This window comes from Papio anubis, chromosome 9 (genome assembly GCF_008728515.1).
Source record: "Papio anubis isolate 15944 chromosome 9, Panubis1.0, whole genome shotgun sequence".
NCBI classification, from domain to species: domain Eukaryota; kingdom Metazoa; phylum Chordata; class Mammalia; order Primates; family Cercopithecidae; genus Papio; species Papio anubis.
Genome location: NC_044984.1, coordinates 59,204,469 through 59,229,517, shown reverse-complemented (window position 1 = coordinate 59,229,517; position 25,049 = coordinate 59,204,469). Strand labels below are relative to the sequence as shown.

At 41.4% G+C, this 25,049-nt stretch overlaps 1 protein-coding gene across 6 annotated transcripts in view; it reads right to left on the bottom strand.

Moving 5' to 3' along the window:
* TBC1D30 (TBC1 domain family member 30) overlaps positions 1–25,049 on the bottom strand; it is a 111,445-nt gene that overhangs the window by 44,488 nt on the left and 41,908 nt on the right. For 3 of the 6 annotated variants that reach the window (XM_021922563.2, XM_021922564.2, XM_009181137.4), the window contains exons 3-6: positions 6,163–6,224; positions 5,545–5,610; positions 3,583–3,708; positions 1,776–1,961 (exon numbers count right to left, since the gene is read on the bottom strand). In XM_021922563.2, coding sequence (XP_021778255.2) covers positions 1,776–1,961; positions 3,583–3,708; positions 5,545–5,610; positions 6,163–6,224 — 440 coding nt within the window. Of the gene's footprint in view, positions 1–1,775; positions 1,962–3,582; positions 3,709–5,544; positions 5,611–6,162; positions 6,225–9,002; positions 10,217–25,049 lie in introns of those variants that run through there. The other 3 variants (XM_003906725.4, XM_021922566.2, XM_009181139.4) reach the window with 2 other exon arrangements.

Below are 25,049 nucleotides of genomic sequence, written 5' to 3'. Positions count from 1 at the left end.
TACTCAGTTTCTCATCTTTAATCCATATTTGTAAGTGAGTTTTTAATTTCTAGTTTCTCAAGTATTACTGAGCCCTTTCATAATTTGATTGGGATGTACACTTCCTTCCTTGGACATCTCCATCCCACCCCTAACTTGATTCACTTATTCCAATTGCTCTAAAGAAAATTCCCATTTTATAGTCATACCAATTACATCTGGAAAAAAACTGATGAAAGCTGACAGACTGAGTAAACAAAATTCCTTCTTAATAAAAAACATCTTAAAGTCATGTATTTGTCACTGCCTTCCTCCCTCTCCTACCCGTGCCTTTGTGATGAACAAGTAACTTCAAAGCTGCTTCCTTAAATACATCAATGGAAAAAGTGAGAGGTTGAACACAGATTTAGATCATGTCAAGCTGGATTTATAACTTGTCCACCATGATATGTATAAAACCAAGAGGAACATTTTTTTATTTTTCCACATCACATTAATCAGTGATTGACAGCATCAATAAGGTATTAACCATAGTCAAACACAAGTTGTTGGGAGTAGGGTTGTGGCAGGGGTGGTTCTTCAACACGAAGACTAAGTATCTATCTCATACATCACAAAGCATTGCAGTCAAGAGCAGTTTAAAGGTTCAAATATGAATTAGTAACCCCACATTGCCTTAAGCAAATAGGCATTAGCCTCCACATTTAAAATGCTTCGTTTCTCATAAGCACTCTATTTCTGGTGACTCACTGACTCACATGCAAACCAATGAGCTTAAATCACTAGTGCCCCATCTCAACACATTTTTAAAATTTAACTAATAAAGGTCCTAGGCATCAAAGATTAAAAGATATTAATGTAAGTCAATTCCATAATGCTTCTCCATGCAAACACTTTCCATAGACACTCACTCTCAATCCAACTCCTCCATATCTTGCTCCAAATATGAAAGAGTAAAACAGCCCAATAATGCAATCCAATCAGAATGAAGCATAACTGGTGTGGGAGGCAGTTCTAACACAATACAGTCACACCCTTGTATGAGCCCTTCCCCTTGACTATGAGCTGAACCTGGTGACTGATTTCTAAAGAACAGAACACAGAAATATAGTGGGATGTCACTTCTGATGTTTGGCTACAAATCTGGAACTTAAACTCTTTTGCCTTGCTCACTATCTTTTACTCTCGTGCTCATTTTGGGGGTGCCAGCCACTGGGTTGGGAGATGGAGAGGCCCACATGGCAAGGAACTATAAAAGGCCTCCAGTCAACAGCCAGCAAGGAACTGGAGCCTCAGTCCAACAGCCTGTGAGGAATTAAATCTTGCCAACAACTACATAAACAAACTTGAAAGCCAATGCCCACCCCCAAATGAGCCTTTAGATGAGACCACAACGCCAACCAACAGTTTAACCGCCACAGCAATGTGTCCTTGAGGCAGTTAGGCTATGCCTAGATTTCTGATGCAAAGAAGCCGTAAGATAATACATGTTTGCTGTTTTAAGCAGCTAATTTGTTGAATAGCAATGAATAACCAATACAATTAATATTTAACTTGCTTTAAAATATGTTGTCTTATAAATGATACTAAGCACATAACAATTTGCCTCACAGTTGGCAGCTACATAAGTCTGTCACTTGACATGACTCCAACCTGGAGGAAATGCTATCATAGGTCATTACAAAGGAGTGACAAACACCTTGGAAAAGGATGAGACATCAAGGAAGAGAGATTATAGTTCCAATTTCTCACTCTCAGAAGAATGTCCATTGCCTTTGTTAGAGCCTGCTACTCACTTTCAGGGCGTCCCCTTCATTGCCTTCCATCACTTCCAGAATTAGTGCAGCCAGGATGTTAAAGCCTTGGCAGTACCCAACAGTTTTGTTCCATCGGGCATAGGCCAGTAGCACCCGCTTCAACACAACCCTGTCCTGCTCAGCCTCCTGGCCACAGTAAGAACTACACCCTGTGCGGTGAAGGTCCTAAAATGGAAGGGAAACAACATTTTCAAAAACACAACTCCTAATATTATTTCAAAATAAACCTTATTTTTTGACTCAATAAACAGAATCAAATTATCAACATAAATTTTATTTTTCAAAAATGTGTATGTTGTTATACATATGAGCCAAAATGCATTTTTAGCTTTCTTTTTCATAATATTTTGTAATATGCTGTTTAAGAGAGATTTGCAAGGGGAATTTCAGTCAGGCAAATTTTCAACTTAAAATGTTTCCAGGATTACCACAAAAAGTAGCTCAGAATTAATAATAATTACATTATAATTTCATATAAATTGATAATTTGTTTTAATAATATTTCTCAGATAAAACAATAGCCATCACAATACATGTATGAGGGTAACATTCTTCCTTTCTACAAATAAAGTATAATATTTAGCTATCAAAACTCTAAATAACATAAAGGAGTGAAATCAAAATAGCAAAAAATGTGATTATAGAGAGAAAAATCATTCTATTCAAATTATTTTATGAATTTATATAAGAAAGACAGAAATACTTGATGTGCTTTAATGAAGGCAATATCTATAATTTAATTACTAAGCAGGGACTATAATTTTCAAGAGTTGAAGTCATTAACTGACATAAGATTCACTTCAATGAGAAAACAAAAGATCCTCTTAATAAGATGATTGTTACAAAAAGTGCATTGCCTTAATTCACCAGTTAGACAAAAAGGAAACATTTCAAATATGAGATACTTCATCTCTGTGAAACATATTCTAAAATTCCAAATATATAGCTTAAATGTGAATAATGCAAAGGCTTTTTAGTACACAATGTAAAATTGCATAACTTTTTTAGCATTTGTCTGAAACAGACGAAGTTAGAACAGAAAGTAGCTGATTTTAGTTAGTACTTCCTCCTTTAAAAAAATCTCCAAATATGCCAAAACATTAGCCATCTTGAGGTGGCCAAAATTTGGATGAAACAACTTTCCTTTTAAAACCCCAGCTTAGTATCACACTGTAATGTACTCATATAAAATCAAAAACCATGTTCTAGAGCCTTATGTAAGAGGATAATACTGGGATCAAACAGAATCAGTATCCTTGGCTTTTAGCACCAGGCTCTGTTCAACCGTAATAATCCAGGTAAGCAAGCCACTGCCTACACAGCTGGCTTGAACCCACAAGTATTTGGTTGGAAGTAGACCCCACCTCTGAACCTGTCTTTAGAAATGGGCAGTTAAGAAACTATGAAAGACCCTAATAAGAACCAAATGATTCTCATATGAAATATACTTAACTAACTTTTTCAATCAGTGACTTTTATATAAAAATCCAGTTGGCATTATTGACCCATGATAAAGGGTCCTTCCTATAGTGTGAGGAAGATTAATAAGTTGAATATGAATGAAAGTTCATTCGCAAACATTTTCTTCTTACTGGTAACATTTAAATTTATGCAGACAACACATTGTCAAGGTTCCCCATGAAAAAGCCAATGAAATGAGAAGGCAGAAAATATACAGATATTCAAACCAGAAGGTAGAGATCATTCGATCCTCTGTCCAAAAAGCAACTGGTTCTTAGAGTCTTTCTTCTGTATTAGGATGACAGGCCAAGTTCAGGGGCATTACCTTGACTATCTGAATTCCCATGGAGTCATCATCAGGATTACTCCTTTCATTGAAAGTGAAGCGCATGGTTTTGTCCCAGTCAATGGCTATACTGTGCAAATAATGATCTGCCAAGGTCAACCAAACCTAAAATATTACATAGACAAAGGAGAATGCCAAAGTAGAATATATAATTTCAACTTTATTAGAAAGTAGTTATTGCATTCAACAAGAAAATGGGAAGTGTCCCCTAGACCAGCTTTTGCTCATAAGTAGAAATCTACAAGAGCTTCATGGAAATTTTTGCTTTACTGATTTGTACCATTTAGAGCCTTTCATTTACTCTTTCAATAAATATTTGTTGAGTTCCTACTATGTGTCAAGCAGCAATCCAGGCATTAGGGATACTGTTAGGAAGACAAACCAAGAAGATTTTCAAATTTTATTTCTGTTCATTGAATAACCTGTATAATCTCATAAGCTTATTTTACTTGACTCTCAATTGCTCTCCATACTTGGGCAAGAACCATCTGGTCACTCATGGTGAATGGGGCTTTTTTTCACCATGGAGTGGCTTCTGCCTTTAAACCATCCCTCTCACACACATACACAAAACTGACAGATGGGCTCCCATAATGAATAAGTTTTTAAAAAGAGCCACTGGATATTTTTACTCCTTTGATTATTTTATCCAGAAAATCTGTTTCTGAAAGTTGTATTTCATAATGTCATTTTTATGAATATTTTGAGGAACCCTCCATTTTCAAATTCTAGAAATACAAAGATTAGGCTTATAAATCAATATCCTAAGCATGTATTTCAAGTTTTGGTATCTAAACATGATTTAGCAGGAATAAACATTGATTCATATATCTGGCCAGACTTCTCTCCTAACCTCAGAAGCATATATCCAAATGCTCACTTGATACCTTCAAATTAGATATCTAATAGGCATCTCAACCTTAACAGATCCAAAACCAATCACTTACTCCACCATCCACCCTACAGACATACATACACCTGCTCCTCCCATCTGAGTGAAGAGTAATTCTACCTCCCAATCACTCAGGCCAAAATCTTGAAGTCATCTTTGACATCCCTTTTATACCTTATATTCAGTCCAACAGGAATTCATGTGAGCTCAGTCTTCGAAATATATCTAGGATCTCCATCTCCACTACCACAACCCTGATGTATCTGTTGCCTGAGCTACTGCAAGTCTCCTACTGGTCTCCCTATTTCAGCCCTTGTCTCTCATATTCTCAAGTCAGTACCCAGAGTAGCCCATTCATCATGTCACTCCCCTGCTCAAAACTTCCCAGTGCTTCCTAGCTCACACGGAGCAAAAGCCCAAGACCTGTGGTAGCCTCCCAGATTCTCCATGATCTGCCACCCCCTCAACCCACCACATTACCTCTATGACTCCCTCTCCTATTTCTTCCCCCTTTGTTCACTGTGCCCCAGCCCCGCTCCACCCTGCTCCATCCCATCTTTGCTTGAATACAACCCAGATGCGAGATGCTCCCACCTGAGGGCTGAGGGTGCTTGCGTTGGCTGTTCCCTCTGCCTGGAGTATCTCCTCCCAGGTAGTTGCATGGCTGGCTTCTCACCTCCTTCAGGGGCCTATTCAAATGTCACCTTGCGATTTAAAATTCCACCTCCTTACCCCTTTTCTCCTAAACACTCTTTATTTCTCTCTACATTTTTATCCATGGCACTTATTACCATCTGACATACTTTATATTTTATTCATTGTAAGCTCCATGAGGACAAAAAACTTTGGTCTGTTTTTTTCCACTGCTCTATCCCTAGTACCTAGAACGTTACTTGGCACAGAATAATCAATAATTATTTATTGCATGAATGAATAATCAAGACAGGTTTTCAAGTAACTAAACCTAGAATATATTTTTGACATTCCAGAGGCTTTAAAGAAGGGCAGAGATGATCCTTCTGTATTCTAGCCCTATGAGTCCCCCTTACCTTTCTCCTCCATTCCTTTGGTATTCCTGTGGATAGCCTGGCAACTGCCTTGAGAGCATCGTACCACTAGGAACAAAGAAGAAATCCCAGGAGGTGATCACAGTGACCTAGATAAGCACTTTTCAATCTTTTTCCCATCATGACATTCACAGAATGCATTTAAATTTGCACAGCACAATGGGGTAAACAGTCAAAGCTTCTTTCAGACAGAATTGATCAGTCCATGGCTATTACTGTGCCACGTCCCATCCCTTGGGCACCCTTAACACATCTGTGACCCCTTTGCAGTACACACAAAATGGCTGGGAAGCTCTGGTTAATAAGCCAAAATATATGTTATGGGGTTCAGAATAATAGACATTATGGTACAGGTGTGAAATTTATTCACTCTAAATTTTTTTCACACATGTACCATTAATAGAAAGTGCAAAATTTGTCATTGCAAATATAAACCCAGGTCACTTGTAGCTCAAAGGCTACTTTACCCGAAATATTTTTGAAGTGACTAGTCTTCATATTCATATCAAAGAACACATTATTTCCACTTTGAGAATATATCTCAATGTGCCTGCCCTGTTGGTACCCCCAAAAGAAGAGTCTTTTCAAAACCAAAGTTACCTGCTGAAAACCATTTTGACCTAAAGATGGCTCAAGAGTGAATTTCAACTTGGTATCAACTCCTGAAAGAGAAATACATAATAGATGTTATTTTTGGAGACTATAACAAGTTATATCAAAAATACAAGTAAAAGCTTGATTCTGCTGAATCATCACAAATTTTTTTAAAGTATGTATCTTTACTAAATTTTAGTCAATTTTGCTAAAAGGTAAGCATATTGATTCTTAAAATAGGAAAATACCTACAGCAATAGAATGTGCCTTACTACACATGATGGTGGTTTACATAGATGCCTGGAGTACCACAAAAACAAAAACAAAAAAAATGTTACCGCAAACTTGGAGTCACACAGTCCTCCATTCGACTTGGTTCCTAGACTGAAACAATTTATCTAACCTATCTCAGTCTCAATTCCTTTTCTTCTTTTTAAGAGACAGAGTCTCAATATGTCACCCAGGCTGAAGTATAGTGGCTATTCACAGGCACAGTCATAGCACAATGCAGCCTTGGACTCCTAGGCTCAAGCAATCCTCCCATCTCAGCCTCCCAAATAGCTGGGATTATAGGCACGTGCCACCCCGCACAGCTTGTTTTTGTATTTTTTGTAGAAGAGGGTTTCGTCATGTTGGTCAGGGTGGTCTGAAACTCCTGACCTCAAGCGATCCACCTGCCTCAGCCTCCTAAAGTGCTAGGATTACAGGCATGAGCCACCGCATCCAGCCCCACTTTTTAAAGGAATTATTGCTCAAAAGTTCAAGGACCAAGAAATGCCAAATATTATCAATAACGTTAAATTTTACAAATTGCAAAAATCAAATGATGGCATTTTTGTTTCTAAGATTGTTGATAGCAGATTAGGTGTACTGAAAACTTCTCCACAACTTCCACTTCTTAGAGATTGGTATGAATAGGAACAATCTTTGGAATTTATGAAATAATAGTAAGTAAGCAAGCAGACTGGTCTTTTAAAAAATATGTATATGTGAAGTCAAGAAGCTGGAAAGAGATGTAGCTGATTTTTGCAAGCCCATGACAGTATGTAGGTATTCTTCTTGGAACCCTGGAAGAGCACTGTAAATGCATGAGTCGGGTCCTAGGTTTCCAAAGTAAGCTGTGACAGAGAATCCCAGGCATCCAATCTATGCCTTGATATTTCTTTTTAAAGCTTCAGGGCCATAACCATACTCTGCCTGGACAGGTAAGTTTTTTTTTTCTCCGAAGGAATATTAAGTACCCCATGGATCCGCCTCTCTCTGAGGTGGTTTAAATGAAGTCCTGCCCAAACGTAGCACGGTGATACAATGGCCACAGGAGTGTTTCCAGCCCAGCGCATACTTTAAGGCACGTTGAAACAAGACCTAGAAGTGAGGTTGCTGTCCAGACGCGAGGTGCTGAATGGAGGAGCGTATATTCATGACGTTTGCTTGATAACAAAGACCAGGAAATTCGGTCCCGCGCTGACATTCTTGCCGCACTACAAGGATTCCCTGTATGTCTGACCAATGTGCTCTTCTAACTTTTCCGGGGCACCTGCTGGGCATCATGCCGATTGCCTTCCCATAGTGAAACCCAGCAGGGGTTAGTTGGCCAAAACCACAACTATCCTCTCATGATCAAAAATGAGCAAGAGGATTTAACTGAAATTGATTCGTCGCCTGCATGCAAAAGCTTAAACCAGGTCACTTTCACCCCCCTTTTCTTCTAACAGAATACGGGCAGAGAAAAGGTTTATGTTTCATCTGATAATCACGGCTATTCCGGATTCAGAAATACAAAACGTTTACTTTTAACGTGGGAAGGAGATTTAAAAAAAAAAAAAAAAAAAAAGAGGTAAAGGAAGATAGTGAAGAAAGACTACAGCCTCTGCAACTAGACACTTCCTAGGGGAGAAAAACAAAGAAACCACGAGGTTGGGAAAGGCAGAGCCGCATCCCACCCTTTGGGACTCGGCGCCTCGATTCTCCTGCGGCACTACAGCAGGTCCCCAAGGCGCTGGGGGGTGGGGACCAGAGACCGCCAACCCGCCTGGAGCCCAGCTGGTGCCACTCCAGGGAACAGGTGAGCGCCAAGCACCAGTGAGAGTACAGCCAACTCCCTCTGCGGCCACTCCTTGCCAGAAACCTCCATGCCCAGGAGCCCGCGCTAGGGCTGGGATCTTAAAATCCCGGGGAGGGATGCCTGGTGATAGAGCAGACGCGGAGTTATGCAGCCTGGAGAAGCAGGGATGGGTAAACACAGGCTGACTGCAGGAAGGGCCTTGCCTAGCACGGCCAGGCTCGTTCCCGGACCTCACCTATGAAAAGGATCTCCTGCTGCTCGCCACCCACACTCACAAATTACAGGCTCCAGTTCAAGCTGACCCCGGCACTCACGCTGAAGGGACGCTTGGGAAAATAACACCCAATTCACTGCCTTCCCCTTCCGACCTCCAGTGTCAAACCTGTGCCTCTCTCCGCCCCCACCTCTCGCAAGGTCTGGCTTCCTGCGAACCTGGAACACAATAGGTGGTGCGGCCTCTGATGGCCCGGGCAGCCACCCGCACTTCCCCGCCACGCGGAGAAGGCCGAGCGCATAGGCCGCAGGGTGGGGGTCCGCGGGCAGTGGGTGGAAAAAGAGGGTTCTCCGTGCCTGGGGAGGCCGCTGCCCCGCCCAGGCCCCCATCTGCCCTCTGCCCTTCCAGACCGATTGCGCCCTGCAGGTGCCAACGCAGTGCCCAGCACCGGGTGGCAAGCGGACTCTCCCCGGTGCTCCCCGGCCTAGACGGAGTCAGGCTAAGACAGAAGCGCGGGCAGCCCCAGCGCTACTTTCCAGCGCCCCATCTGCAGCCCTGGGTCCTCACCCGGCTCCAGGGTGCAGAGCAGCCGGGGCGCGGTTCGGGAAATGCAGCTGCGCTTCTTGAGCACATTGCTCAGTATGGTGCCCACGCCGCCGCCCTGCCGCTTCAGGCATCTCCCCCCGCGCCTCAGAGACCCGGTCAGCTTGTCCTGCCGCATCCGGGAGCGCCCCAGGCTCTGGCGCGGCCACCGTCCGTCTCGGTCCCCGCTGCCTCACCGGCTGAGCGGCTGCGCTCGCGGAGCTGGGTGAGTGTCCGCAGCTGACCGGCCCTTGGGAGCAGGGAGCGCACAGCCGATGCTGGAGGGTCACGGGGACTTGCGGGGCACCGCGGGAGCCGCCGAGCACAGGGAAGCCGCCGGCATCTGCAGTGCGGAGCCTGCAAGGCTGAGGCAGGAGATCGCTCAAGGCGGGGAGGGCGGGAGCGAGTGAGCGAAAGAGCGAGCACGCGGGAGACGGAGGCGGCGCGCCCGCCCCCAATCCCGGCACCGCCGTGCGCAGGCGGGGCGGCCCCAGCTCCCCCGCGCCCAGGGGCACCAGAAACAGGGGGCCGGTGGGCGAGCAACTGCATTCGGGGACCAAAAGCAGAAACAGAGATGTCCGCGCTTCTCCCAAGATCTGGGAGGGAACAGAGAGAGCACCAAGGAGCGTCAGTCTCAGGGGCAGAACACCCGCGAAGGCAAGTGTCCTCTCCCTCCTCCGAGCAGCCTCAGAAGGGACGGTGACCCAACCACAGGCAGCGAGGCACATGCTTCAGCACGAAATGCGTTGAATTATTTCCTGGCAGATTAGAGGCGCGGAGAAAATGAAGAAAAAACATGATTGTTTCTTTTAGAAAAATGGGCTTCCAGAAAAAAGTGTTCCCATTTCAAGCAGTATTAAAAAGTAATAGTTCCTCATCTCTCCAGCCAGACTTCAGTAGTTCTGAACTACTGCCCATCATTATGGTTTAAAAAAAAAAAAAAAAAGTCATTCTCAAACAGTAATATTCACCAATGGAATATTTACCATTAAAATGGATGAAAGAAAGGGTGTGGGGGGGAGATATAAAAGTATTTGTGTTTGCTAATATTTATAAAAAGAAACATTAGATGGATAAACCAAAAAACAAATTAGAAACTTGTATGGGAGAAGGAACATCGTGGAGGAGACAAGAACGGAAAACTGAGTCCTCTCTTGATGTGCCTTCTGCAGTTTTGGCTCTGGAATAACATAATATTAACAAATTAATTTTTTTTAAAAAAACCCAGGATGATGGAGCAGCATGCCTATAGTCCCAGCTACTTGGCAGGCTGAGGTGGGAAAATTGCCTAGGCCCAAGAGTTTAAGGCCAGCTTGGGCAACACAGTGAGACCCCCATCTCTTAAAAAAACATAAAAATAAAAATAAATTTTGAAAATACATAAAATAGTCCAGTTACAGTGGCTCACACCTGTAATCCTACCACTTTGGGAGATCAAGGCAGGAGGATGGCTTGAAACCAGGAGTTCAAAGCTGCAGTGAGCTATGATTGCACCCCTGCATTCTAGCCTGAGCAACAGACCTAGTCCCTGACTATAAATGAATAAAGTATTTTTAAATTGTAAAAGAAAACTCTAACAATTGAAAATTAATGGAAACAAATCAATCTAATGGACTATCCCACTGATAGCATAAGAACACAGAAAAAAATAATTCTCTCTCTTAAGTTGACATAGAATACACTACTATGACTGCACATCAACAGTGGTACATATTCCCAGAGCAAATAAAACTGCAAAGAAATTTTACATTTCATTCAGTAGTATTCTTAATAATATTCATATTTCTTAAATTCTTAAATCAACTACAGGATAAAGCAAATAAATAATTATGCTAATATCAAATAGAGCCAAGATGTTTTCAGTGTAACAGAAAATATAAGTGTACAACCAAAGTAATTAAGTTTTCTTTAAAATATTACAATAATATATTTACATGGGAAACACTAGTATGAACTCATTTTTTTTTTCTTTTCAAAAAAATATATATACAGCCATTGACTAGGTTTAGAAGTAAGGACAACTCAGCAGCAATGAACACTCCCAGCACCCAGGTTATGGTCTCTAAAAACCATTTCCCACTCAAAGGAACTAAGGCTCCTTTGAGGAGTGACTGATTCCAGGTTTGGGTCAGAAAAAGTACAAGATGACCCTGAAACATTTTGATGACCTCAAAAAGACAGGAAATGTTTCACAATTAATGGGGTCAAGTCAAAAGGACACAAGACTCACATAAATAGGCTCCTTCCTATTGGCCGAAAATGAAACCATTTGAACTTGAAAAACAGTGGCTGAGCCTGGACAACATGGTGAAACCCCATCTCTACAAAAAAAAAAAAAAAAAAAAGCTACAAAAATTAGCTGGGCATGATGGCACATACCTGTAGTCCCAGCTACTCAGGGGGCTGAGGTGGGAGGATCACCTGAGGCCAGGGAAGTCAAGGCTGCAATGAGCCATTATCACACCACTGCACTCCAAGCCTGGGTAACAGTGAGACCCTGCCTCAGAAATAAAAACAAAAACAAAAAACAATTGCTGGGTCAGGTCAGGTCTGTAATCCCAGTGATTTGGGAGGCCAAGGTGGGACAATCACTTGAAGCCAGTAGTTCAAGACAAGTCTGGGCAAAATAGCAAGACCCTGTTTCTGCAAAAATAAAATAATTTAGCCAGGTGTGGTAGTGTGTGCCTATAGTCCTAGCTACTCGAGAGGCTGAGGCAGGAGGATCGCTTGAACCCAGGAATTCAAGGTTACAGTTAGCTATGATGGGCCACTGCACTCCAGCCTGGGTGAAAGAGCAAGACCCTGTATCAAAAGAAAAAAAAAATGCTGCTATTGATTGTAAACAATATTGAATATCTTTAAATGCCTTCATAAAGATAGCCTAAACAAGCCAGAAAAAGAAGGCATTCTTATGACTCTTCTCAGAATTTGAGGACAATGTGAGAAATGGTGCAACCCTAAGAATGAGCTGTGTAAGAATCTATTAAAAATGAGATGAGCCATCTGCAAAAGTAAAGCAGGCTAATAAAGGACATGCAAGCTATTCAGTTGTAGCTGCCTGGCAGAGGTAAAGATGCTTTCAAAAGGGCAGTACTCTTTGAAAAGGCATCACTTTAGAAAATGAAGTCATTGTTTAACCTGGTCATAACTAATTGCTTGGCTTAGATTTCCCAACCTTTTGCTGCGAGCTCCGGTACAGAAATTTATTCTCCATCAACCATCAACTTTTTACAGTTTTGGTACATGTTTGTATCCTTCAGCTTTCTATTAATTTTAATAAGACACTCATTGGTTGTTGCAGCCTATCTCAGCTGTACTGAGAACCATAGCAAGAGGTCTGATGCTTCCCTTTGACCAGTTTTTTAGAGGGTGCAATATATCCTGGGGCTGAAGATGGTGAATACCCAAAGGCAAAGAGAAGGAACTGGCAGGAGAGGGAAAATCCAGGAGGACAAGTTGGTAACTGCATGCACAGTCGCGTCTTCCAGACCTCTCACATGCTCAAACCTTAGAGGGTTTTGTGTTCTATTTTAACAAGAGAGGCTATTAATGCTCAGTTTCCATCACTAGGCAAGCCAAGAGGACAAGCAATCAGCTCTGCTCTACAACACTGTCTCTGGAGTGGAGAGGAGGACATTCTGCCCCTAGGGCTGTGACACATGCCACTCAGACCATCCAACTCCCTTTGGCTGTGACATCATGCTCACCAAGCAAACTTTGGATTGTCATTTGATTTCCCATATAGACTCTGCTGCAGTCCAGAGAATATACTGACCAGTTAATAGCAGTCAATACCCTTGAGTTCACTCAGCAGTCAGTAACCTGAAGATACCAAATTTCCAGACTGCCAAAGCTGACATCTAGACTCTAGGCTCTCAACGCACCCAAGTGTCATGACTGATAAAAAGACCTCTCTTTAGATTCTTCTTTAGTTATAATATTTTTCTTACTAGTAGTGACAGAAGCTTGTTTGCTTGCAAAAGGAACATTCAATTTCACCTCTTTTAGATCTATTACGAGGAAAATCTAACTCTGTTTTTAAAATAAAATTTAAGAGTTTCTGCTATGATGGCAATAAGTAGCAAAGGAATTAGACAATATTATTTTGTTTACATTGAAGAGGAAAGTCAGGACTGCCAACTTTTATAGCAAACAGGTAATTAAATGAGCACTAAAACACAATACTCTAAAAGCAGCCATGGCCCAAGCCTAGTATTATGTTGATTGTGTGACTCACAGTTTCTTATTTCATGTCCGGAATAGTTTTCCAAACGTGAAAGATGTCATCTAAAGTCAACTTACAGAGAACTCAAGCCAGCATGGACTTTGCCAGAGAATCTCAGGAGCCAGGCCAATTTACCATCATTCTTTACTAATCAAGCAATTTTTACCAATCAAACTAATAGTGAATTCACATTTGGGCAAATTATACACTGTCACAGTCTAGAATGGTTATGACTTATGCTGAATTTAGGGGAAGGAAGGCTCAATGAACACTTCACACTGGATGAGATAATGTTATTTGGATTGCTAAAGAAAATGAAAGCTTTGAGGAAATGCCCCCCAAATGTCTCAGAGCTAATAACCTGAGGACATCCCCCACAGATGTGAGCACCCATGCTGAAACAAAAAAGTATGGACCATTCGCCATACCCTGCATCTTCAGGCCTACGTGCTGGGAATGAGGTTTCCTTGAGAGCGAATTTTTCCTTTAATGGGAGAAGGGGGAAGAAGTCAGTAAGAAAAGAAAGCCCAACACAAGGAATTAAAAACTACATCCCGAGGGGCTTCCAGAATGGGAAGTGGGTCTGAGACTTGTGATTTCCTAATGCTGCTATTTTTTGTTTAACAGTAAAGTCTAAAAGTAAAAAGGGCCTACGTGCTTATCTTCAGGAACTGACAATTACCAAGAGAAAAGGCCCTGGAAGCCTGCTGTGAGGAGAGAGAGACCACAGGGAGCCAGCCTGCTCTGGGGAAGTGGGCCTGGAACTCATCTGTACAGCTGTGGAGTTCCCTGGCAGGTGCTGATGAGCACACAAGCTGAGCATCAGAGGAGATCTCATCAGACCACCAGATCTAGTGGTGTCTCCCATTGGGCAGGAGATGGGGACATTTTGCACCTGTGATAATAAAAAGAGCGGGGGTCTGGTGGCATAAAAGCCAGTCTTCCTCCTCTCTCCTCATCACACAATTTTTTTAACATGTGTGAACGGCTCCTGAATAGTGAAAGTGGCATCTCCTAAACAGACAAGATCTGTGGCCACTTCCATAAGAAGTTAACACTTTCCTCAGACCTACTAAAAGTAGAGACTTAACAAGTAGTTCCTTCAAGGCCGAGTGCAGTGGCTCACACCTATAATCTCAGCACTTCAGGAGGCTGACCAGCCTGGCCAACATGGTGAAACATCGTCTCTACTAAAAATTCAAAAATTAGCTGGGTGTGGCAGCACACGCCTGTAATCCCAGCTACTTGGGAGGCTGAGGCAGGAGACTCGCTTGAACCTGGGAGGCAGAGCTTGCAGTGAGCGGAGATCATGCCATTGCACTGCAGCCTGGGTGACAGAGTGAGACTCCATCTCAAAAAAAAAAAAAAAAAAAAAAAATGTAGTTCCTTCAACTCATTATCCAAGACAGAGTCCACACACTATGAGCATTGTAACAGTTTCTCCCTCATGACAGAGATGCAGGGGCAGGGCAGCAGGAGGAAACTGAGGGGGAAGAAAAAAACTGTAAAATTATTTGACAGATCACATTACCTACATGGGACATTTTCTATTTATATGATTTTCTTATCTTAGTCATAAAAATAATTTCTCTATTTAAATACAGGCATCCTTTAAGACAATCAGGTATAGCTTTTGTATTCTGTTAATTTTAGAGAAAGAACTCTGTCAAGCATGGAACAGAGAGGATTTAAAAATTCCAACACCAAATCACACTCAGAATGTCATATGGAAATGTACTTACAACTCTGCTGCCAGATCCATGTAACCTCAGATGCATAATTAACCAAAGATTTTAGAAATCATCATATTCTTCTTCTTGTCCTGGTATTTCCTGTTAAGTATTTTCTTCCTTCAAAATGACTGAAACTGACTCACTACTAATTGAGCTAGATTGACATTGACCATATAAAGACATCCTTATATTTCTTTTATTCATTTATTCATGAAAAAATCATTAATCAGATGCAGTGGGAAAGGCACTGTACTAAGAACTATGAGAGACACAATTATGAACACAGTACATACTCTACCCTCAAAGAGTTTACAGTTGGCAGAGCGCGGTGGCTCACGCCTGTAATCCCAGCACTTTGGGAGGCCGAGGCAGGCAGATCACGAGGTCAGGAGATCAAGATCATCCTGGCCAACATGGTGAAACCCCGTCTCTACTAAAAATACAAATATTAGCCTGGGGTGGTCGCACATGCCTGTAATCCCAGCTACTTGGGAGTCTGAAGCAGGAGAATTGCTTGAACCAGGGAGGCAGAGGTTGCACTGAGCCAGGATTGCGCCACTACATTCCAGCCTGGTAACAGCGCGAGACTCTGTCTCAGGAAAAAAAAAAAAAAAAAAAGAGTGACAAGGACACAAGGCCTATGTGAAACGTCCTTTAAAATACTATGTGAATAACTGGAGAGATAACATTCTTGCTACATCTTAAGTATTAAATATATGGCAATGTTTTCCCAGAGCTCCATTTCATTGAGCTACTAAATTTCACCTGAAAACAGGCCAAGGACAAAGTTCATGTATGCTCTTCTTACAGTTGTGGTATTCAGCTCTTTAGTTCCACATCAGGAATACAACTGGAAGATTCACACTCATCACTGCAGAAGATGAAATAACTGTTTAACCTGGTCATGATGAACCATTTATCTGGGATTCCCCAACCTTACACCAAGCCATTCTAAGATTCTGTTTGTTTGTTTGTCTGTTTGTTTTTTGACAGAGTCTCGCTCTGTTGCCCAGGCTGGCGTACAGTGGTGGGATCTTGGCTCACTGCAACCTCCACCTCCTGGGTTCAAGTGATTCTCGTGCCTCACCCTCTTGAGTAGCTAGGATTACAGGTGCACACCACCATGCCTGGCTAATTTTTGTATTTTTAGTAGAGATAGGGTTTCACTATGTTAGCCAGGCTGGTCTCTAACTCTTGACCTCAAATGATGCGCCCACCTCGGCCTCCCAAAGTGCTGGGATTACAGGCATGAGCCATGTGCCAGGCCCTAAGATTCTTTTGACCCCGTTGAGGAGAGGTGTGAAAGGAGAAGTTTCTCATATCTATTGAGGTAGATTTGTTTGACTTAGAAATGTATCTCTAGACAGGAGAAGGGTGATGCCCTTGAATGTAATATGCTTAATTTTGGTGATGAGAAGAGAGAAGTACCAGGAACAGGAGAGAGATTAGAATTAACAATAATGTTGGTTTGACAGGTCTGGAAGCCTTCGCTCTCCAGGCTGAGTTCAGAAGAAACAATGTAGAATGTGTGGGCCGATGAGGAGACGTGTGAAGAGGACAGGAGAGGAGAGAATAGGAGAGAAGAGAAAGAGAAAAGAAAGGAAAAAAAGAATGCTGTGACTGTAATATAACATCCAGCCTCAGGAGATCATAAATGTCCTCTCCTTTGGAGTTCTCAGGCAAAGGCTGCAATGCCCATTTGCAGTTGACGGTGATGCATGTGAAAGGACATTATAAAAGTGACGGTGCAGAGCCGGAGCTAGCAATACAAGTAGAGCAGCTTCCAACCCTAGTATTCTCTGACACCAATTTAACTGATATTCAGACAGTCTTATTACTCTATTAGAATTCCTCAATCCAGTATAAATGTCCTGGCCCACATGGCAAGTCTGACTTGGACAGGATACAGTTCTGAGTTGCTCGTGTCATACTCCTCAGATAAACTGAATCACTTGGTAAACAAATGTGAAATCCGTTTTGCTGTCAGCTCCTCATGGCTAAGTTAGATATTTCTACAATGGGAGCTATGGTGAGGCACGCTCTTAGACTTAAAATTTCAGAATGCTATGTCTGGGCCCAGATGCCGGGGCTCATGCCTGTAATCCCAGCACTTTGGGAGGCCAAGGCAGGTAGATCACCTGAAGTCAGGAGTTCGAGACCAACCTGGCCAACATGGTGAACTCCCATCTCTACTAAAAATACAAAAATTAGCCAGGCGTGGTGGTGCATGCCTATAATCCCTGCTACTTGGGAGGCTGAGGCACAGGAATCACTTGAACCAGGAGACAGAGGTTGCAGCAAGCCAAGATAGCACTGCTGCACTCCAGTCTGAGCACCAGAGCAAGACTTCATCTCAAAAAAAAAAAAAAAAAAGTATTCTGAACAAATCAAATTTTCATGTATTTATTACTAACCTTAACCTCAGCAACATGACAAAATGCTGTCTCTACAAAATCTACCAAAAAAATTGGCCAGGCGTGGTGGTACATGGCTACAGTACCAGCTACTTGGGAGGATCACCTGAGCCCAGGAGGTCGAGGCTGCAGTGAGCCGTGATCACGTCACCATACTGCAGCCTTGGTGACAGAGTAAGACTCTGTCTCAAAAAAGAAAAAAAAAAAGAATCTTACATTATCTTTACATCGTTACTCTCATTGTTTAAGAGTCCAGGACAAGTATTAGAAGAAGTTCATGTAATAGCCGGGCGCGGTGACTCAAGCCTGTAATCCCAGCACTTTGGGAGGCCGAGACGGGCGGATCACGAGGTCAGGAGTTCAAGACCATCCTGGCTAACACGGTGAAACCCCGTCTCTACTAAAAAATACAAAAAGCTAGCCAGGCGAGGTGGCGGGCGCCTGTAGTCCCAGCTACTCGGGAGGCTGAGGCAGCAGAATGGCGTAAACCCGGGAGGCGGAGCTTGCAGTGAGCTGAGATCCGGCCACCGCACTTCAGCCCGGGCGACAAGCGAGACTCCGTCTCAAAAGAAAAAAAAAAAAGTTCATGTAGTAAAGCTGAACCCAAGTCATCATCTGAAATATGAAAGTTTAAAAAATATATTTATGCATGATTGTATATATACATATAATACTAAATGCTTTATGAGTTTTTTCATGAATTTATTTCCTCATGGTTTCTCTACGGATACATTTGTCATATTCCAATGCAATGAGGTGCTGCTACAGTAGTCTTACTTTGCGATAAATTTAACATTTAATTTTAAAAATGAAAGCAGAGTCTCAGGATTCTTCACAGAACCTCCCTTTGAAAACGTCTTTTTTAATAGCTAAACTTCATAATTCCTGCTTTCACATATACTTTTCTGTTATTGCTTTTTCTAGAAACACCATAAAGTAGCTGGGAATTTTATTTCTTCAAATAAAACTTATGTTCAAGGCAGTTCAGAGAACCAGAAAGAAAAAAATGTGAACCAACAAGTCATACTAAGCAGGTTAACTCCCACAAGTAAAACTAAGATCTGTGTAAAAAGAATTGGCATCGTATTTCAAAAGTCAATACTAAAAAATTTACTCAAAAGAAACATTTAACAGAATTATCTAATGTTTTCCCTTACTGTGTTCTAAAGATAAAGGTTAACAGAACATTCGGCTGTGGTTGAATTATAGAGGAGTGAACATAAAGGGATTTCAAATCACATCAGCATCTACATGAAAAGGAACGTACATGTCTCCTGAATTACACAGGTGACAGATATTCGGGGATAAGAGGAATTTAACGGTATGTCAGTCACTATAGGCCTCAGCATTTCAAAAGGCAGCATATCTGGTAATTTACATTCACTTTAATCTTCACCATCATAAATATATAAGAATTCACCAGTAATAGTGGGCCCTGGTAATGGTCAAATTTATGTCTTGTTTTTGAAAGTCAATCTCAAGTTTTGGTAGTACAGAAAAACTCCTAAGGAAGCAGACAGCTCTTAATAAATACACTTTCTATGTTCTCCTTCTCTTTTAGAAACAGCATAAGCATGGCCTATTATACTCACGTACTTAATATAGCAGCGCCAGCACTGTTAATTACCACCGTCTTTAGTCCGTGCTTACAACAGAGTGTCACTTGGCAGTGCATCAGTATGGCCCAGTGCCAGCATCAATCAGATATGCAAGCTCCTCAGGAGGCCACATTCTATCTTTTTAAAAAATTACCTCTAGTTTCACTACATTTTAAACCTTCCTGATACTTGAAAACTAAGTACCCACGGTGTGTTTTTTAAAAATTCAAAGTAGTTTTTTAGCACATGACCTGACACAAACTAGGCTCTCAGTAAATTTTTTTTTTAATTTTATCTATGGCACATGAAGAACATCAGATTGGGATCCTGCTGATTTGACATTTAGAAATGGTACCTTCCTGGCCAGGCTTGGTGGCTCATACCTGTAATCTCAGTACTTTGGGAGGCTGAGGCAGGTAGATCTCTTGAGACCAGGAGTTTAAGACCAGCCTAGCCAACATGGCACAACCCCATCTCTACTAGAAATACTAAAGTTAGCCAGGCGTGGTAGCACTCGCCTGTAATCCCAGGCACTCAGGTGGCTGAGGCACGACTATCACTTGAACCCAGGAGGTGGAAGTTGCAGTAGGCCAAGATCACACCACCTCACTCCAGCCTGGGTGACAGAGCCAGACCCTATCTCAAAAAAAAAAAAAAAAAAAAAAAGAGTACCTTCTTTAACACCTGTATTCCAGATGGTACACTTTTCCACACTCCCACACCTGATTCATCCACGCCCTTGTATTATTCATAGGCAGTCTCTTTCCTCACAATACATCATAAACTCCTGTGAACACAGGAACTAAGTCTTACTCATTGTTGTATCTCTCTCCTCCCCTGCCTGCAGCTAGCATGGGGCTCTGTACACATTTGACAGTCAGCATGAACTTTAAAAAGACAGAAAATCATGAGCTCATCATATCAAGAAGGAAACCATACCAACCCACTCATTAGAAAAGGACTTTTTATCCAACTACAAGAGAAATTAGTAGATGTATTTACAAATGGTTATTTTGACTAAGATTTACATCACGTAATAAAACATTCAAACACTATTCTTAGTCTCCCTGACAAGTTTCCAAAATGTGTGATGCTCAAATGTCACATGTTTGCTCTACTCATCAGGTGAAAATGCTCTTGAATTTCTAGATATAATGGCAGTCAGCATAGAATAGTAGCTAAAATGTACAGCTGCCTGGATTTGAAACCTGGCTCCCACAGTCAGTGGCTATGTAAACCTGGGTAAGTTCATTGTCTCAGTTTGCTCACCCAGAAAATGGGACAGCAAAAGTACCTAACTCATAGGGATTTTCTGTTGTTGTTGTTGTTGTTGTTGTTGTTCTTGAGACGGACTCTTGCTCTGTCACTCAGGCTGGAGTGCAGTGGCGCGATCTCGGCTCACTGCAACCTCTACCTCCCAGGTTCAAGCAATTCTCCTGCCTCAGCCTCCCAAGTAGCTGGGACTACAGACATGCACCACCACTCCCGGCTAGTTTTTGTATTTTTAGTAGAGACCGGGTTTCACCATGTTGGCCAGGCTAGTCTCAAATTCCTGGGCTCAAGTGATCTGCCCACTTCGGCCTCCCAAAGTGCTGGGATTACAGACCTGAACCACCATGTCCAACCCTACAATATTTTTAAGGACATTTAAACCTACCTTACAACATTTGTCATAGATTACCAACAATGCCACCAGGTCACCCAAGCTTCTTTGCTCTTTAATTTTGTTACCACCCAATATGACCTAGAAATTTAATGCAAGATCACTCCAGGAAGCCCATAAAAAGAATGTTTGTTTAAATTGACAAATTGCTCCCATATTTCATCATCTTGATTTTTTTTAACATGTTACTTGAGAAGAATGAGCTACAATGCAGACAAGCCAACCCTTTCCTGTTCTTCATAAATTAATAAAGCCCCAGCATTAATTACTCAGTAGCCACTGGCTTTGCAAGATCACTGCAAACCAAAAAGAAAAATCCATCTCTAATAGCAGAGTTTAAGTAAGCAATTTTCTTCTCAATTGCCCTATTCCTCCAACATCATAGCTTTTTAAATAATGCATGCAATTTTCTAAAATTTGGTTCAACCATTTTTTTTAAAAGTTTACCAAGTGCAGTCCATCATTTATGAAAAAGGTCTGGTCTTGAATACATTCTCATTATTTGCAATATAAATAGGTTTTACAAAGTATTCTACATTCCTACATATATTAACACCAATTCTTCCAGTTGTGGCTTACAAATATATCGTAGAAGGAGAAATAGCTTGTCCAAAAACAATTGTTTTTATAAGTTTGTTGATTTACCAGGGCTATATTTTCCAATGGAAATGCACAAATATAGAAGGAGGATTAACAATAATAACAACTACTGCCATGTACCAGTTGTTTACTGTGGATCAGACACTGAGAAGGATGCTTTATTTTATTTTGTTTAGCCCAACAAAGTATATATTATTTCCCAAGAAACAAGAAGCAAAAGGGGAGTCTATGCATATATCAACAGGGTAATTTTTTGCTAGGCATAGGAAAAAAAAACTAAAGGAAAATATAGTCATGGAAATATAAGTAGATAATTCTGGGTAGTAAGAATATGGGAAATTATTCTATTTTTCCTTCTACTTTTCTAATTTTTTTATTCTGGAAGGAAAGAAAAAAGAATGAACAAATGAATGAACAAACTGACCAGGAGGTTAAATAACTTTCCCAAGGTCGTGCAATTACTAAGTGGTGAAGTTGAGATTTGAACCCAGGTCTGTCTCACTTGAAAGCCATACTCTATCTACTAAGTTAATAAAATATAATCAGGTATTTTGTATCTTAGCAGGATCAAAACATTTTAGAAGTTCTGAAAGTAGACTTGTTCACAGCCCCCATTTATGTCACCAACTGAACGAAATGTCCATCATTTCCAAAAACTCCTCTTCCGTTATTTAACTACTGGTACAAACAAGGTACTGGTAGAAATAGCAAAGCAGCAGCAACAACAAGGTCAGCCTAGCACTGCCAGTTAACAAAAAAATATCAAGATAACAGAACAAACAAGTGAAGTTCTCAGGTGAGGACTACAAATACTGGCGCTATCTAATACGACGCCATGGTTGGACATACAGGAGTCAATTAGGGCACACAGTGGGATGGGGCTTGGTGAGCACCTCACAGAGCACTCCTTTCTGCATCAACCCACCCTGTAACCCACCTGGGAGAAATCTGAGCCCCTTGATGTTTCCTTAGAAACTGCAGACATAGTTTGTCCCGAAAATTAATTTGCCAAATGTGAGAAAGGAAACAGGAAGCTGGTTAGTTAGCTGAAAAAGCAACAAACTGAAGATCCTCTTCATAGAGAAAAAATGTTCAATGATGCAGACTCAGTATAATTGGCCTTGAATAATTTTTGTGCCATTGTTGTGTTCCCTCCCATGCAGGGAGCAGCTGTCATAATCACTATCTGTGTTAAGATAACTTTTGAGATGATTCTAACAAAACTGTCTGAAGACTTTTTTAAAATGCTTTAAAAATCTTGCACTATATTACACTTACTCATTAAATCTCATAAAAATCTCATTAACTCCTTACTGATGTTGACATTTTGATAGAGTGAGTCAACATTTCAGATGTTCCCTTGCCATATGTCTAAGACTTGCATTTACAAAATGTGGTATACAACTTGATTCCAAATGAACTTTGTTCAAAGAGAAATGTTTAGAATGCCTCCTCTATCCTGCCTGATGCTATCCAGGTGAGTTAGAATGACACAGAGTGAAGCTACTAGGCAGCAAATTTATCTATGGCTGACTCCCCTCCATGAGGGAAAAATTGGATTAGGCCAGTGATGTGAGTTTACCTTCTAGGCTCTGGGGCTTCTGGCTTCCTAACAGTAAGGATGGCTGAGCAACAGAATAGATTAGTAGAGCCTACAGGAAAAGATTATCAGGAGGAATTTCCAGGAGAAGAAAGTCAAAGGCCATTTAAGAACAATAATTGTCTAGGATTTGATTCAGTAGTTAGCCATTGCCTATTTTCTTTCACGTTACAGCTTCTCTCCATGTTACACTGAAGCCTTCTGTAAACTGTTACATAGCATTAGGTCAGTAGTACTTTGGGGTTTGGTTTTGTTTTGTTTTTTGAGATGGAGTCTCGCTCTGTTGCCCAGGCTGTAGTGCAGTGGCACCATCTTGGCTCACTGTAGCCTTTGGCTCCCAGGTTCACGTGATTATCCCGCCTCAGCCTCCTGAGTAGCTGGGATTACAGGTGCCCCATCACCATGCCCAGCTAATTTTTGTATTTTAGTAGAGACAGAGTTTTGCCATGTTGGCCAGGATGGCCTCAAATTCTTGACCTTAGGTGATCCTCCCAAAGTGCTAGGATTACAGTGTGAGTCACGAGAAGATGATGGGGGAGGAACAGAGTAGAGCAAAGAAATGAGGCAAAAAGATGGTGCTGTAAGAACAGAGAAAATATGGAGAAGGAGAATGGCCCAACATAGACCACATATGAAGCAAATCTCTCCCCCATCAATATGGGCTGTTGGAAGTGGGAGTTATATTTTGCTACTGGTTGTCTCGAATACCAAAGGTTACTTTTCATTTCTCTGAGCCCTTGAGATCACTTCTCCAAGGCCTTGAGATCACAGGAGATGGAGCAGGGTGGAGGGAGAGCCATACGGACGAGGGGTAAGAAAGGAGGGCTTCATCAACTGAGCATGGGAGATTTGCTGTCAGCTGCTAAAGTAGAGATAAAGCCACTTTTGATGGAGAGGAAGAGGAGGAAATAGCGAAGAAGAAAGGGGGAAGGGAACACATTCTGCCAAAGATCCCAAACTCTATGAGGTAGATAATTAAATTATAAATTATTTTTCTGGATGGTATTAATAATAAACCATCTGGGGGAAGGATGCTTTAGCTTTTGATCCGTGATTAATTAGACTAGATCTGTAGCATTATTGATCCAAAGCCACAAAGAGGCAGAGCATGAATCACAGATGCAGAGGGAAGCTGGAGAAAGTTTTAAGAAAAATCAAGATGAAAGCCAGAATGAGTGGAACAGGCCAGAAGGCAGATAGCTCCAGAAAAATGTTTCAGAATGCAAGCTGTAAAGAATTCAGGTTATTAACTACTGGGTGTCTACCCAGAGGAAAAGAGTCATTATATGAAAAGGACACTTGCACACGCATGTTTATAGCAGCACAATTTACAACTGCAAAAATATGGAACCAACCTAAATGCCCATCAACCAACAAGTAGATAAACAAAAGTAACATTCCACCATGGAATATTACTCAGCCATAAAAGGAATGAAATAATGGCATTTGCAGCAACCTGGATGGAACTGGAGACCATTATTCTAAGTGAAGTAACTCAGTAATGGAAAACCAAATATCATATGTTGTTCTTTATAAAGTGGGAGCTAAGCTATGAGGACGCAAAGGCATAAGAATGATATAATGGACTTTGGGGACTCGGGGGTTAGAATAGGAGGGGGCAAGGGATAAAAGACTACACATTGGGTACAGTGTACACTGTTTCGGTGACGGTACATCAAAATCTCAAAAATCACCACTAAAGAACTTATCCATGTAACCAAAACCACCTATTCCCCAAAAACTATTTAAATAAAATTCACAACAAGAATTTCGGTTATTAGAAGTATAGTTTTGTGCGGTATTGAATGGATAACACAAAGACAGATTTGCCATGTTTTAAAACACAGAGCTATACCATGTTCATAGCAGCCAAATAGGTGGAAGCAACCCAAATGCCCACAGATGAATGAATGGATGGATGAATGGATGAACAAAATGTGGTAATACATACAATGGGATATTATTCAGCCTTAAATATCCATGTTGTAGCATGGACATATTACTATATTATATAATCCATGCTACAGCATGGATGAACCTTGATGATATTATATTAAGTGAAACAAACCCATCACAAAAGGATAAATACTGAATGGGGGTTGCCAGGGGCTGGGGAGGGAGGGAATGGGGAATTACTGTTTAATAGGTACAGAGTTTCAATTTTGCAAGATGAAAAGAGTTCTGGTGATGATGAATACA